General features: G+C 44.3%; 1 protein-coding gene across 1 annotated transcript in view; it reads right to left on the reverse strand.

Annotated features, from left to right (window-relative positions):
• CASTOR2 (cytosolic arginine sensor for mTORC1 subunit 2) overlaps nt 1-16469 on the reverse strand; it is a 100441-nt gene that overhangs the window by 24123 nt on the left and 59849 nt on the right. The window contains exon 2 of the mRNA XM_036767110.1: nt 3618-3688. Coding sequence (XP_036623005.1) covers nt 3618-3688 — 71 coding nt within the window. The remainder of the gene's footprint in view (nt 1-3617; nt 3689-16469) is intronic.

The following is a 16469-nucleotide window of genomic DNA, read 5'->3' on the forward strand; positions in this document are numbered from 1 at the left end:
TAATCATTTCCAACTTAGACGGCTTATCTTGTATAATTTGTATACACTTGTTCCCATGTTGTTTACCCATTAGAACATAAGCTCCCTGAGGGGAGGGGCTATGTTTCTTTGTATCCCCAGAGCTTGACACAATGTTGGGCACACAGATGCTAACTGATGCTAGCTCACTGACCGGTTTTTCTTCCTTGGTCAGTGTTTCTACACTTACCTCTTATTTTCAACGCGGACAATGAAACTACTACTGTGGGGTTACCACCTGGGGGGCTGATGTACCAGATCAAGGAAGCAGAGATGGTGCTTAAGAAGACTGAGGCCAGGCTTGGGGTCCATTCCTGTAATCTTTGGTGCTAGAGAGGGCAAGGCTGAGGCTGGTGGATGGCTTGAGCTCGGGAGTTCTGTGCTAAACCAATTAGCTAAGCTAGTTCTAGGGCTAAGTGCTTTATGTGCGCATTTTCTCATCTGATTTTCACAACTCTAGGAGACAAATGCTATTATTCCCATTTTACAGAAAAGGAAACTGAGGCAGAGTGGTTACGTGACTTGCCCAGGGTCACACAGGTACCTGAGGCTGAATTTGAACCCAGGTCTTACTGACTCCGGGTCCACAGACAGACTGCCTCTTGGGTTCTGTTCTCTCCTGTGGACCCTTCCCCTTTCCAGAACATCAGCAAAGCCTCCCTCATAATGATTTTGTCTAACTCCTTCATTTTACAGTTGTATGAACTGAGGCACAGTTTATGTGGCTTGTGAGGGGCAAAACAGGAGAAAATCCAGGTTTTCCAACTGTATTAGCAGCTGCTCTTTTCTCCCATGTCCTCCCATGCTCCCCCACTGGCCTGTTTTCATCTTGCCAAAGAAAGCTTCCCTGTGCCCTGGGCACTGAGGTGTGACAGGTACATATCCCCCAGGGAGTCAACATCCCCTGGTGCTAATGTATTTTCCCACCCAGGACAAATGACCCAGAAGAATCTTTGATGTGGCTGTTTGCTGTCCGTGGTTTCTGGTGGAGGACTCTGGGCCCCTGCCAACAAAACAGCATCTGGCCATGGCTCCCACCCTCCACCCCAACTGTAACCTATGGCGGGGGGGGGGGGGCTCCCTCTGCCAAGGCAGAGCCGCCAGTGAAGAGTTTTAGACTCACTTGGGCGCAGAAAACTTGGGGGCAACACGGTCAATATAGAACAGCTAAGACTTGAACTCACTCGGGTCTCAGTGGTTCTGAGGTCACCTCCTTCACATAAAAGGAAGAAAATCAAGGGAACCTTGTCTACTAGAAAGGGTGCATCTGTCCATTCCCCTCCAAACTTCCATCCCAAACCAGACTATCCCTTTCTGGACACCACCCCCCCTATTAAATACGCCATTGTCCCTGTTTAGAATTGTAAGCTTCTTAAACAAACAAAAAAGAATGTAAACGGGCAGGGACAGTCTTCTCTATTTAATTTCTAACCCCAGTGCTCAGCAGAGTAGCTGGTATATAGTAAGGGCTCGTTCACTAATCCTCCCTCCTTCCTTTCCTCCCTGTCTCCCTTCCTCCCTGTTTCTTTCCTCTGTTCCATCCTTTCCCTTGCTCTCTCCTTTCCTTCCTTCCCTCCCTTTCTTCCTTCCTCTTCCTCCTTTCCTTCCTCATCTTTTACACTGGGGTGTCTCCAAAAAGTTCAGGCATCTCGCAGACACCTATGAAGAGGACCCCCCCCCCCCCAGCCCCCTTGTTCTAAGACCTTCTTTTCTTCTTTGTAATTCTCTGGTCACCATGCCTACCTTCCACTTGAGTCTATAATTAGGAAAGGGGGAAAAATCAATTTATCTCGTAATGGAAACCAGATAATTGTTTAAAAGTTTGAATAATAAGGCAGCACATGTGGTCTGGTCAATCTGTGTTAGAGGGAGGAGCTCTAATGTGGATTTTGGGGCCCAAATCTCGGTCTCTGTTTGTGGACATATGTCATGCCTGAAGTGGAGGGCCCCAGTGTCCCCAAAATGAGATCCAGGAGAGCTGTGTTCTAGTTCTTACTCTTTCGGTATTAGCTGTGTGACCTTGGTCAAATCCCCCTCTTCCTAGGGATCAGTTCCTTCTATAAAAAGGGCCTCCTATATGCCAGGCACCAATGGAACCTCAAGTCAGCTAGGCTATGCAGAGGATAGTGCTGGGCTTGGAGTTAGGAAGACCTGAGTTCAAATCCAGCCTGGGACACTTATTAGCTATGTGACCCTGACAAGACTCATCTCATGGTGCTCCAGCCAACTCTGAGCCTGCAACTTGTAGAAGTCCTCAACAGGGCATTCCTGATACTGTGAAGTCACAGATGCCATCCTGATCCTTATAAATACAGGCTAAAGGAGCTAGGTCAGAAAGATGACCTCCACAGTCCCTTCTTGCTGTTATATGGGCTTGGGGCATCTGGGGTCAAGAGTTAGGGAGAGAAGGGAAGAGAGTAGTTCTTATCATAGCGGGGTCTTCAGATGAGCAGGAAATGAGCACTGATCCCCCCTCCCCCACTCTGCTATTTCAACTGGGTTGGAGTTCTATCTATTGATGGAATCAGGATGAAGCAACTGTTTTTATTAAGCACCTACTATGTGCCAGGAACTGAGCTAAGCAATGGGGATACAATGAAAAGCGAAATCAATCCCTGCCCTCATGGAGCTTATATTCTAGGTCTGTAAATAACCAGAATACAATTATTCTAAATATATTATATTTTGTATATTTGTATATTAATCACCACACATACAATTATATTGCATATATAATTATATATTACACAGACAGGTAACATATTACATGTAATACATGTACTACATTACAGATGTGTAATTATACATTATGCTAGTGTTATTAGATAATATATTTTATATTAGTTATATATGTAAACACTTTTCTACATAGTTATAAAAATATTTAGAATAATCATGCTGAATATATAATCGTTTAAATACACGAATAAATAAAGAACTATCCAAAGATATAAGTGGACAACAGAGTAGAGGGTGCTTGGCCACCGAGTTGAGGCAAAAGGAGGATTAGAATCTAGGCCTCCTGAGCCACAGGCCACATGGGTGTGGCAATGATGCTTTTCTTTACGGTCAGACTGGGTGTGAGGCCTAGCCCAGGCCTAGGAACACACAAACACAAGGTTCTCCAACCATCGCCGTCCTTCATTCCCCTGATGTACCACCATTGAACCCTTCCCTAGAACAAACGAACTGGTCGACCTTCCAGTCCTAAAAGTCTATGATTCAAAGAGCAAGATCATCTCTCAGAGGCTGTGTGGATGAAGCCTGTCAAAAGAGCCCCCATCCAAGACCAAATGTGAGGCTCCCACCAGACCAGCTAGAGCTGCTTCTAACACCAATACACATGCGCACACACATCCTCTCTTAGAATGTTTTTAGGAGCCACACCCATTAATACTAGGAGCATTACTGAACTTCTCAGTCCCTTTCCTGGGACTAGTGAGTGACTTCAGACACATGCCTCTCACTTCAGGGCCAAGAATATGGACAAAAGCTGGATGCTGGTGACTCATGCTGATTCGAAATGGTCAAGCGGGACTGTACACATCTCCTCTCCTCCTCCCCCACAACAGAAAACCAGAGGCTCCGACTCCACTTACCCAGGAAGCCCTCTTCATCCACGATGATGGTGTAATCCTCTGGTGTTTCAGTCAGACTGAAGAACTTGCACCTGGCAGAGAAGAGGAGGATGGTCTATAGGTTATTCATGGGCACAACTGCAGGCCCCTCCCTGAGGCACCATCCTTCCACTCAAAAGCATCCACTCGGACATGCAGGACAAACACAAAGAAACACTGAAGGACGCAAGAGTGCACAAGTGAGAAGGACGATTATACAGAAATTACAACCACTTTTCTGTGTATTTAAGTTCACAAATCGACTTCTTTCTTATTGTCCCCAATTCTTACTGAATCATAGAACTTTAGAGTTAAAAGAGATTTCAGAGGCCATCTGGCTTGGCGATCTGGTTGTACTTAGGCAAGAATGCCCTCATAGTTAATAAGTGGCCACCCAGCCTCTGCTTGAATACCTCCTGTGATGGCGAGCTCAGTATTGTTTCAAAAAACCCAGGCCATTTTTAGACTTCTCTAAATATCAGGAAGCTTTTCCTTTGGTTAAGCTGAAACCTGCCTCCCTCTAAAGTCTGCTCATTGGTCCTGATTAAAATAAAAACAACAACAACAGAGAGGAAGTGTGGCGTAATGGGTAGAGCACTGGCCTTGAGACTAGGAAGAGTGGGTCTGAGATATCCTTTGGACACGTCCTGGCCCAGTCATTCACCCTGGACAAGCCTCTAAGACCACCAGACAGTTACAGAGAAGACAAGGTCCCAGCAGGCATCGGTAGAGGGAGCTTCCTCAACCAAGAGCTCCCAGCTGTAGTGAAATCCCAGAACCAGCCCCATAATTATATTGGGAGTGTCCGATTATCTACTGGAGGCTGTGTGGATGAACCCTGCCCAAAGAGGTGCCCCCCAAGGCCAAATTCATTCACTTCCCAGAGAGCTCCAAGCGTCAGAGGGAAACCCAGACCTCCTGGACTGAAGCCCGCTACCTGTGTGGTCACAGGCCACTCCCCCTCGCTGGACCTCAGTTTCTGTTTTGAGAAAAATCAAGGGATTGGACCAAATGACCTCTAAGATTCCTTCCAACTCTCACTCTCACATTCAAGGTAACAAACCTAAATCCCTCTGCCTGCAATTAATCGCTAAACATTTATTAAGTGCCTACTGTGTACCAGGCACTGAAGATACCACCCTCCCACCCCTCCTTTCCCGCCGTCCTCTAGTAACTTACATTCCACTATGGTAGTGGCTCTGAACCTGGGATCTGTCAAGAACTATCTGGATCACTGGGATCCTCTGTAATCCTGGGCATTTTATTTTGCGCATTTAAAAACTCAACTCTGAGAAGGAATTCATAGGCTTCAGTACACTGTCTAAGGGGTGACATGATGCAAAATAGGGTAAGAACCTCTGGGCTACGGGGACTTTAACATGTTCTCTGATAAATACAGATAAAAAATACACACACACCCCTGCACATGTGCACATATGATATATATGAAATGATTCTTCAAGTCTTTATTTTTAACATTCATTTTAAAAAAGTTTAAGTTCTGAATTTTCTTCCTCCCTTCTGCCCTTCCTTTACCCACTGAGAAGGCAAGAAATGGGATATCCACTACACATGTGAAATCATGCAAGATGTATTTCTGTATTAGATATAAATACAGGAGCAACGGAGAGACTGGAGGGAGGAAGAGAGACTAGCAAGCGGGGAATCAGTGAAGACGTCTTGGAGGACCAGGCATTGGAGCCCAGCCTTGAAGGAAGTTAGGTCTGATTTCCTTGGATTGACACTTGGCCAGCTTCCAGTGTGTTAAACACTGGACACAGTTAAAATGCTATCTCTGTTCTAACCCTCAGGCATGTGCGTGCACAGACACACACGTATTTGCTGGATTCTCTGGCTTAAAACCCCCCAGTTCCTTCAGTTTCTGTGAGATGAAATGGAAATTCAGGCCCTCACCAGATGTTGGCCCTGTCCCAAATGGCCAGACATGATACCACCTGAGCACATCATGGAGGAGAACGCTGAGGAGTGGCCTACCTCCTGTTTCCATCTCCCTCCCCCAGAAGAGAAGAAAGGCCTGGTGGTTCCCCCTCGACTATCCATCTTGGGGAAGGAGGGACTGGGCTAGCGAGAGACCTGCCCAAGCCTATGTTTGGGGCTAGTTTTGGCTTCTGTGGGCAATGCCAATACATGGCCATAGAACAAGACCCTGGCAAATCGCCTGGCCCCTTCATAGTCTAACATAGTTCAAAATGGTTTGGGCTTTAAGATTTTTATATGAAGTTTAATGTGAAGGTATATGTAGAACCTATATGAGATTACATGCTATCTTAGGGGAGGAGGGGAGAAAATTTGGAACTCAAAAACTTGTGGAACTGAATGTTGTAAACTAAAAATAAAATAAACAATATATATCTAAAAACAAAAAAGATTTTCATATGGCGGTCACTTCCAAATTTATCCTTTACTACTTTGGCCTCTCCAGAGAGCTATTCCCTTGCAAAGAAGAGTAAAAAAGAAAAAAAATTCAGAAAAAAAAACATCAACCACGTTTGGCAGTGTATACCATGGATTTTAAATCCTTTGGCAGAGTCTCATGAAACTTATGGGCCTCTTCTCCAACTCCTACAAAGAGGGAAAGAGAGAGGGAAAGAGGGAGGGAAGGAGGAATGAAGGAAGGGAAACGGAAGGAGGGAGTAATGAAGGAAGGGAGAGAGGAAGGAAAGTAGCATGGAAGGGAAGGAGGAAGGAGGGGAGAGAGGAAGGAAAGGAGCAAGGAAGGGAAAGGGGAAGGAGGGGAGAGAGGGAGGAAAGGAGCAAGGAAGGGAAGGAGGAAGGAAGGGAGAGAGGGAGGAAAGGAGCAAGGAAGGGAAGGAAGGAAGATGGACAGAGGGAAAGAAAGGAAAGAAGGAGGAAGAAAGGAAGGAAAGAAAGCAGAGAAAATGGATAGTGAGAAAGAAAGGAGAGAAAGAAGAAGGAAGGAAGATGAATAGTGGGAAAGAAGGGAGAGAGAGGAAGGAAAGAGGGAAGAAGGGAGGATGTATTCAGTGTCTATTATGTGCCAGGCACTGTGCTAAATGCTTTACAAATATTATCTCATCTGATCTTCCCAACAGCCCTGTGAAGCAGGTGCTGTGGTTATCTCCACTTTATAGTTTAGGACACTGAGACAGATGGAGGCAAAGTCACACAGCTGGTAAGTGTTTGAGGCTGGATTTGAATTCAGGTCTTTCTGACTCTAGGCCCCGCACTCTCTCTACTGCATCACCAGCTATCAGCAGGATCAAAGGGTACAGATGTTTTTTAGTAATTTCCAAGCATAATTGCAAAATTTAAATGCAGTTCAATTTTAACAAGAAAATGACCAAATCTTCCATGGTATTAATTATGAATAAATCAGTAAAATTTAAACTAGGAGGTGTTATTATCATACTTAGTCTTAGTCTAGGGGACCCGGACCAACCTTGTGCATGGTTACCCCCAAACTGCTGGGAAGGAAAGGTCCCTCCCCTCCTGTACCTGCCTCTAGGAGCTGCCACTTAAGTTGTTTCAGGATCAAGAAGAAAAAACAAAAATTGAGCTCTTACTTCCAGTTCTAAAAGTCCATGATTCAAAGAGCAAGATCATCCATCAGAGGCTGTGTGGATGAAGCCTGTCAAAAGAGCCCCCATCCAAGACCAAATGTGAGGCTCCCACTAGACCAGCTAGAGCTGCCACACACACACACACACACACACTCACTCAATTTCTCAGAATGTTTCTAGCAGTTACATCCATTAATACTAGAGAGCAAGACCAATTACGTTATAATAATAATAATAACTGCCATCAATAAAGCCCGTTAAGCTTTGCACGCAGCAATTTCCATTCATTGTTTCAGTTGGATAACATGATATCCCTGTAAGGTGGGTGCTATCGTTCCCACTTTACAGAGGAAAAAATTGAGTCTCAATGGCACAAAGTGAATCCTACCGTTTCACAGATCAGAGGCAGGATTTGAATCTAGGACTCAATTATTAAGACTCAACAAGATTCCCTTACCCTTTCTCATATCTCACGCCAGGCTGGGCACTCTAACCACTGTACCACCTAGTGAGCACTTAAATGCCTGCCAACTGCTGATAGATAAATTCCTGTCTGAGAACTCCCTACACTGATCACAAAGAATCCCACCAAAAAACGCCATAAAGACTCACTTGTGTAGGGTACAGAAAATGAAAATATTAGCCCCATTTTAGAGACTGAAAAGTGAAGCTCAGAGAGAGTGAGATGCCCGGAGCTGGCACACAAGCTTGGATCAGCTGAAGTGGACCCAACATCCTGGTCCTCTTTTACCAGGTGACCAGCTGCGAATCTCTTAGCAGGAGGACTTGGCCTTGTTTCTCTCCCAGGTGCCTGGGCCCTCTGGGAGACTGGACACCAGCACAGTTGGGCCTTCCATTCCAAAGCAGCCCCTCGGCTCCTCTCTCCTCCCCCTCCGGCTGAGGGCCAGGGCTTTGGAGAGCAGATCAAGGTGGGCCCCCTTGTGGAGGTGCGTGTAGGGGTGGGGGAAGGCCGGGATTGGCCCAAGTAACCAAGGCCATTTATCAGGTCCTGCCTTCTCCCTGTGTACAGTCAAACCCTGACTCTTACCGAAAATACATCCATCACTGGAAGCCTTAAGGGAGAAACCCCCGGTGAACAAGAGAAAGGAAAGGACAAAAGCTCTCCTTTACAAAAGATGAAAAATGAACAAAAATCCTGGATGAGCGTACACCAGCTGGTTGGGGGGATCAGCTCCCTGGGCTCAAAATGGGCTGTGGGGGAGGTAACAAAAGTCACAAACCTCAGATTTCACAGGCTTGAGATCTAGACCAGGAAAGGACCTCAGAGACCATCTAGTCCAACTCCATCATTTTACAGATGGAGAAACTGAGGCCAGAGGGTGAAGGGACAGAGGATGCCAGTCCTAGAGCTGGAAAGGACTTCAGAGGTCATCTAAACCAAGTCCTCCATTTTAGAGGAGGAAACTGAGCACGTGGGATGGGAAATGGGCACAGAGGCAGATACATGTGCAGTGGATAGAACGCCAGGCCTGGAGTCAGGAGGACCCGAGTTCAAATGTGACCTCAGACACTTAACAGCTTTGTGACCTTGGGCAAGTCACTTAATCCTGTTTGCCTCAGTTTCCTCATCTGTAAAATGAAATGGAGAAGGAAACGGCCAACCACTCTACCATGTCTGCCAAGAAACCCCTAAATGGGGATAACTGAAAATGCCTGAACAACACCACATCTTCCAACTCCACAGGATCACAGACCTCATGGACCATGTTCCCTAACCCTCTCACATTTTACAGCTGAGGAAATGGAGGCAAAGACAGGTCAAGTCATTTGCCCTTGGAAGGAACCTCAGAGGCCACATGGGCCGACACTCCGCAATCAAGCCCTAGAAAATGCCAGTCCTCAACAATCAAATAAGCATCACTCTCTGTTCTAATAGCCAGTGAATCAGGCCACACTTAAATCTGAGTGAAGACTGTAAACCAGCCTGTGAATATTCTAGGTCCTACTTGCAAACTCTTTATCCCAAAGACCAGCCCCAACATGCCAATTTCTCATCAGATATTTTGTCTTCCCATTATCTCACTCTCCTTGGTTATTCCATAACCAATTTGCAACCATTAGGTAGACAAATGAAATTTATAATTGCTTTGGGGCCAACAGCAAATTATCACCTTATTAAGTGCTAATTTGGGAGCTGACTGCCAGATTCAGAAGAGGAGGGGGCCCAATAGGTACTTAGAGCAAGACTTGAGAGCTCTGAAATAAACAAATGCCATGTATTCAGGACCCTAGGACTCTAACCCAGTTCACTTTAAAGCTCATAGATTGGACCACAATAGGTCCCTGGCTTAAGCTCTGCTTAAGGCCCTCCTGGCCCTAGACTGAATGTCAATGGTAACTATTTCTCTTGGGAACAGCAACCCTGAGGGTCTTCCCCTCCCAGCCTGATTTTTTTCTTTTTTCTAATTAAAGGGGCCATCCCTTGACTCACTTCTTAAAGAGGCCTATTCCTGAATGGGCATTGCCTCACTTGAATTGAGTACATGAAAAGTTTTAGCCTAAAAGGGCCAGGGTCTCTAATTGCATCCTGGGTTATCTCCAGTCATCTTGATGAATATCTGGTCACTGGACCTAGATGGCTCTGGAGGAGAAAGTGACGCTGGTGACCTTGCACAGCCCTCCCTCACTCAAATCAAAGTCAACTGCAAGTCACGTCATCATCTCCCTGATGTCACGGTCCTCTCTGAAGATGAAGGACAAACACAAGGATAAATAGCATCCTGTGCCCAGGTCATTGTGCTGGTGACATCCACTCATGTTCCTCATGCATCTTTTCATTTCCATCTGGGTCAGCCACTGTTCTGATCCTTTGGAGCAAGCTCTGAATAAATTGAGAAATGTTCGCTGACATCACAGAAGCCCTGTTCTCCCTGGTGTGGACCCCTGGCACCTGCAAAGCTCCAGATGGAGAACATATAGGCTATCCATCATGATTTGGAAATTACCCAGGGAGGGAGTCTTGTTTCCCTCCAGTGTCTCTTCAGGGCTGGATTAACCGCTCCAAGGAAAGGATATGTCGTTTCTTCCTGGCAGTTTGTGAATTAAAGCTTTGCTACCACTTCTCATCTGGGGGCTCAGTCAGGCCAGTGAGTGCCCCCAATGAAGCCTGATAAGCTGTCGGTCCAGGGTGATTCCAAATACACATCAAGTATAAATGCTGTCAGCAACCCCAGCACCACAGAAATCATCCATTCCACTGTAAGAAACATTCTTTCCCCAAAGGGAACTGTGCTTGACACAAAGAGTTTTTTTTTCCTTTCTCCAAATGTCCTCCTCTCCACATCAAGTTTTTATGGAGTACATTCTCCTTTTTTTAAAAATTTAAAGTAGATTTTTATAGAGATATTTTGTCTTCTCTCCTCTCTCTGCCCAGACTGACATCTTCATAAAAACATAAAATAAAATAAAAAATCCAGCAAAACCAATAGACTTTTGAAATGCTCTAATGTTCTATGTGATATTCGATACTTGTACGAAGAGGTGGGAGAAGGGTCTTCCATAATTCTCCTTTGGGGGCAGGTTTGCTCTTATATTTATAATTTCACAACATTCAGTTTGTTTTGTTGCTGTTCTTTCCATTTTATATTGTTATAATCCCTGTGTGTCATTTTGTTGGCTCTGTTTATTTTGCTTTGCATCAGTTCAGAAGTCTTTCCAGGCTTCTCTGAATCCATCCCATTCACAGTTTCTTATAGCACTGAATCATTCCATTACGTTCATGGGCCAGATTGTTTGGCCACTCACCCATCAAGGGGCATCTACTTCATTTCCAATTCTTTGCTATTATAAAAAGTGCTGCTGCAAATATTTTGGTCTATATGGAGTATTACTTTCTGTCAAAGACCTCTTGGGGGGGAGGGGCAGGGATGGCGGCGGTGGCAGTGGAATCTCTGAGTCAAAAAGCATGAACATTTTAGTCATTTTATTTGCAAGATTCCAAATTGCTTTCTGGAATGGCTGTACCAATTCCTACCTCTATATTACTATGCCCATCTTTCCATAGCCCTTCAGATAAAGAAAATTCCCTTCTTTGGTCAACTTGTACAATTTGCTGGGTGAGAAGTAAAACCTCAGGGTTGGTTGGGTTTGGATTTCTCTAATTGGATATTGTCTCATAAGGTTAGTAGTTTGCAGTTCTTCCTTAGGGAACAATTAGTTTACATCCTTTGGGTACTTATGGTTTTTATTTGTATGCATAGATATTTTTGGAATGGCTTTTGGTCTTACATATTTGTGTTACTATGTATATACCTTGGTTATTGGAGCCTTATCAGATATGTGATGTAAAGATTTTTTCCCCTTGTTGACCATTTACTTGCCTTCGTCTCCTAGGTTCAGACAAAAGCTTTCCAATTTCATGTAATCAAAATGATCTATTTTATCTTTTGTAATTGTCTCTATTCCTTGTCTGGTTAAAAATTTATCAAATACCTATGATCTGCATTCTTTCTCATTTTTTTTTAACAGTATGAGCTTTGACATTCATTGTGGGATATGGTGCGAGATGCTAGTCTAAGTCTGATTTTTGCCAAACTGCTCACTGAGGAGTTTTTTCTATTTTCTATTTAATTGATTGTAGGTTTATCAAACACTGGGTTGAGATGAATTCTTTCCAATTGTCTAGTCTATTCCATTGACTCATTCTGTTTTTTTTTAAACCAACATCAAGTAGCTTTGATGGTCCCCCTGTATAATATAGTTTGAAGTCTAGAGATGCTATTTGTAATTATTTTCATTACTTCTCTTGATATGCTAGAGCTTCTGTTCTTCTAAATGAATTTTGTTATTATTTTATCTAGCTCTGTAAAGTATCCCTTTGTTAAAGGGCCATAAAACTGTGCATATCCTTTGACCCAGCAATATCACCACTAGGTCTATATCCCTAAGAGATTTAAATAGAAGAAAAAGGAAAGGGACCTGTTTGTACAATAATCCTTACAGCAGCTCATTTTGTGGTGGCAAAGAATTAGAGATTGAGTTCATCCATCAGTTGAGGAATGGCTGAACAAGTTGTGGTATATGATTGTGATGGAATACTACTGTGTTATAAGAAATGACAAGGGGGATGCTTTCAGAAAAACTCTGAGAGACTTAAATGAACTGAAGCAAAGTGAAGTGAGCAGAACCAGGAGAACATTGTATGCAGTAACAGCAACATTGTAATGATCAACTATGAAAAGCTTAGCTATTCTCAGCAATACGATGATCCAAGACAATTTTAAAAGACTTATGATGAAAAATGCTGTCCATCTTCAGAAAAATAACTGATGGAGTTTGAATGCAGATTGAAGCCTATTTTCTTTTTTTACTTAATATTTGTTTTTTTTTTTTGGAGGGGGGGTCCTGTGTTTTTTCTTTCACAACATGACTAATATGGAAACATGTTTTGTATGACTGCACATGTGTTATTGAGTTGTATCCGACTCTTCATGACCCCATTTGGAGTTTTCTTGGCAAAGATACTAGAATGATTTGCCATTTCCTTCTCTAGCTTTTTTCAGATGAGAAAACTGAGGCAAACAGGGTTAAGTGACTTGCCTAGGGTCACACAGCTAGTAAGTGTTGGAGGCTGTATTTGAACTCAGGTGTTCTTGACACCAGCCTGGCACCTTTATCCACTGTGCCAACTAAGCTGCCTGCACATGTATAAGCTACATTAAATTGTCTTCCTCCTCAAGAAGGGGGTGGGGAGTTGAACTCAAAATTTAAAAAAAAAATGAATGTTAAAAATTGTTTTTACATGTAACTGGGGGAAAAAACCACATTTTTTTAAAAAAAATAAAATATCCCTTTGTAATACTTTCTTTACACCCAATCCTATGCTCAGCTACATGAACAAGGGAAGGCACAGACAGCTCATCCTCAGGAAGCTTAGTGTCTGAATCAGAGACCGAATTGCTAACACTCGTTACAGCTGTTATTCCTTGCTTTTGGAGATTTGCAAGTCACTGTAACACCTCATGGTTTCCCAACTGCACCATTCACCACCAAGGCAGATCACCATTCCCCTGTACCTTCGTAGGTGGTCTTCATGAACTGCCCTGGCTAACCACCCGAAGAAATGTCTTGGTGATGGGCTTCCATGATGAAGTCTTTTTGTATTTCTAGGGTGAACTTGCCAGGGTTTGTACCCCCAGACATACCTCCAAGCTACCATGATGTATCAGTACATCAGTCAATAAGAATTTAGGAAATGTCTACTATGTGCCAGGCACTGGGTTAAGCAATGGGGATCCAAGGAAAGGGAAACCAGTACTTCAGTGGGAAGATGAGTGGTATGGCCAAATAAGCTCTGGGTTCATATTCTGACTCCAGAACTCGGTACAGTGTTTGGCCCAACACTACGTACTTATTAGAGCCAGCATAGTGGCACAGTGCATAGAGTGCTGGGCCTAGAGTCAGGAAGACTCGTCTTTCTGAGTTCAAATCTGGCCTCAGACACTTACTAGTAGCTGTGTGACCCTGGGTAAGTCACTTCACCCTGTGTGCTTCAGTTTCCTCATCTGTCAAATGAGCTGGAGAAGGAAATGGCAAACCACTCCAGCATCCCTGCCAAGAAAACTCCAGATGGAGTCATGGAGAATCAGACACGACTGAACAACAACAATAGGTACTTAATAAATGCTTGTTGACTTGCCTTCACTGATGCTAAGCTTGTGTGACCATTTCATCTCTCTGGGCCTCAGTTTCCTCTATAGTAAAATTAAGGGACTGTACTAGACAGACTCTGAGGGGTCCCTTCCAGTTAGATATTTCTGGTCACAGTAAATGGCAAAGCCAGGATTCCAAACCAGCTCCTGTGTCTCCAGGCCTATTAAAGCACATTACTTTTTATAGGATGATTCAAAAAGCAGATGCCATGTTGTACAGGACTGAATAAAAAGCCAGGGCAGGTTTGGACTTGACCCAATGACAGCCAATCCCAAAGGATTCTGGGTAGAAGAGCTCCCTTAGGATTATTAAAAAAAATTAAATCCAACTAGTTTTGACTGGATTCAGAGTCTGAAATCAAATAATGAGCTCAGTTTGGCCATTAAGATGTTTTGCAGCCAAAATGAATCAACTTTCCCCCCGCTTCTGCGTGACCAGCTGTTTATTTGGCAGCGTGTCTAGAAACTGCCTTAGCGAGGTACAAGGATCTCTGAGCCAGACCCCATGGCCTGGAGGAAACCTAGTTCGGTGATGAAATGTCACCACTTCCAAAGTGCCCCTTTCATAGGATACCAGGCATTTTCAGTCACAGCTGATCATAGAAAGGGTCAAATAATCTGTTTAGGAATTCAGACCCAAGAGCTGCCCTCATAGTCCCTTTCCTCTGTCCCAGGATTCCAGCTGGAGATTGAAGGTGGGAATCTTCACTGGCCGCTATTCACCTTGCTTTTGTGTTCAAATCTTGAGCTACAAGCACCAGCCAGGCACAAAGTAGTCACTCAATAAAGGCTTGATGGACTGATCCTTATTCTGATTGGCTGATCTTAGATAACAACTCCCTGTTATTCATTTTTTGGTCTATCATCACCAGCATAAAGGTCATTTTCATTTGTAGAGACAACACAAAAACTGAGTGGTTCTTTCTTCTTTCTGTTGGTATCCTGTCACTGTCCCATCCATCCCAAGCAAAGGCCTTATCCTTTCCTGGATTCTCCCTTTTCCCCTAAAATAACTTTTAAAAAGGCCCTTTTTGTTATCCTCAGTTTCCCTCGTCACCCGCAGCTCGTTCTGGGCTTCAACATAAGTGACACCATTTTTTCAGGATGGTACCACACTCATGTTCATCTGCTGTTCCTTGCCTTACCCTCCCTCTTTTGTACATTTCATTTTAAAATTTAAATTGGTTGGTGAGGCCTCCTATATGGCCACCTCTGTCTCTTCAGACAAATCTCCTTTTTCCTCCTCACTGGAATGTCTTCCCTTTGGGACTTCAGAATTTCATTCTTGGGCATCTCCCATTGCTCCTGGGCTGACTTCCTCTGCAGTTTTATTCCATGGAATCAGATCTATTTTTGTTCTGAACTTTCTGAAATCTGCTCTCCCCCAAATTAGGGTACAGGTCAGATTATGTCTCATTTTCCTCTCTATCAGAAACTCTAGCATGGAGTGGTCCCTTCCCTTTAGGGAGAACGGAATAGAAATTTTCCTTGTCGTTTCCTCCATGTTTTGAAGGTACCTGAACCAAAAAGTTAACGTGTCTTTAGGCTGCCCTAAGAGAGAGATGGTACAGTGTCCAGGAATAAGGAGGGAATAGTTCCACCATACTTAGCCTTAGTGAGAGCACAACAGGAGGATCTTCAGTTCTGGGCACCAATATATAAGAACAGACGAATGGTCTGGGTAAGGTTAATCTTAAGAGAACAGGATGGATAAGGTGGCTGTCTTCAAGGATATGAAGCTTCTGAAGGGCTATTTTATTGGCTATACTTGTTCTGCTTGGCCCCAGAGGCAAAATTAGGAAGATGGGTAGAACATGTGGAGAGGCAGACTGAAGTTTAATTAGAGACATCCAAAAACAGCATGGGAAGTAAAAGAGTCTCCTCCACTTCAAATCTTCAAGAAAATTCTGGAGGGTCATGTGGTGACTCTCTCCCACTACTATGTTCCCTTTTCTCCTTGGATCCTGCCGCCATCTTGGGGCCGGCCCTCATCACCTGGCTCAATGGCCTGCTGGTGGGCTGGCCTGCTTCAGGTCTCTCCCCACTCAGCTGCCAAAGGGCAGGGCTGACCACGTCACACCCTCCTATTCAATCAACTCCAGCGGCTCCCTGCCAACTCCAGGATCAAACATGAAATCTTCCATTTGGCTTATAAAGCCCTCCACAAACCGGCCTCTTCCTCTCTGTCCAGGCTTCTCACGCTCTACTGGCCTCCATGCATTCTGGGGTACAGCACACTGGCCAAACATGGCGCCCCCATCTCCCTACTTGGGCTGTTTTCTTAATACCCACCATGCTGTCCCTCCTCATTATGGCTTTCAGGCCTTCTTCACAATTCAGCCCCAAACTCACTTTCTGCAAGACACCTTTCCCAGTTGCTCCCCCTTCCCCACTAAGTGCCTTCTCTCTGAGATTCCATTACATGGTATGTATCTTGTATGTAGACCACATTATCTTCCCCATTAATCTCCTTAAGGGTAAGGATGGTGTTTTGGCCTTTCTCTGTATGTCCAGTGCCTGGCACACAGTAGGCCATCAAGAAAGGTTTACTGACTGACCAATGATACCATAGAGGTCAGATACAGGTTTGATTAGATGGCACGCAGGTCCCTTCTGATTCT

The sequence above is a fragment of the Trichosurus vulpecula genome, chromosome 7 (genome assembly GCF_011100635.1).
Source record: "Trichosurus vulpecula isolate mTriVul1 chromosome 7, mTriVul1.pri, whole genome shotgun sequence".
Lineage (NCBI taxonomy): Eukaryota > Metazoa > Chordata > Mammalia > Diprotodontia > Phalangeridae > Trichosurus > Trichosurus vulpecula.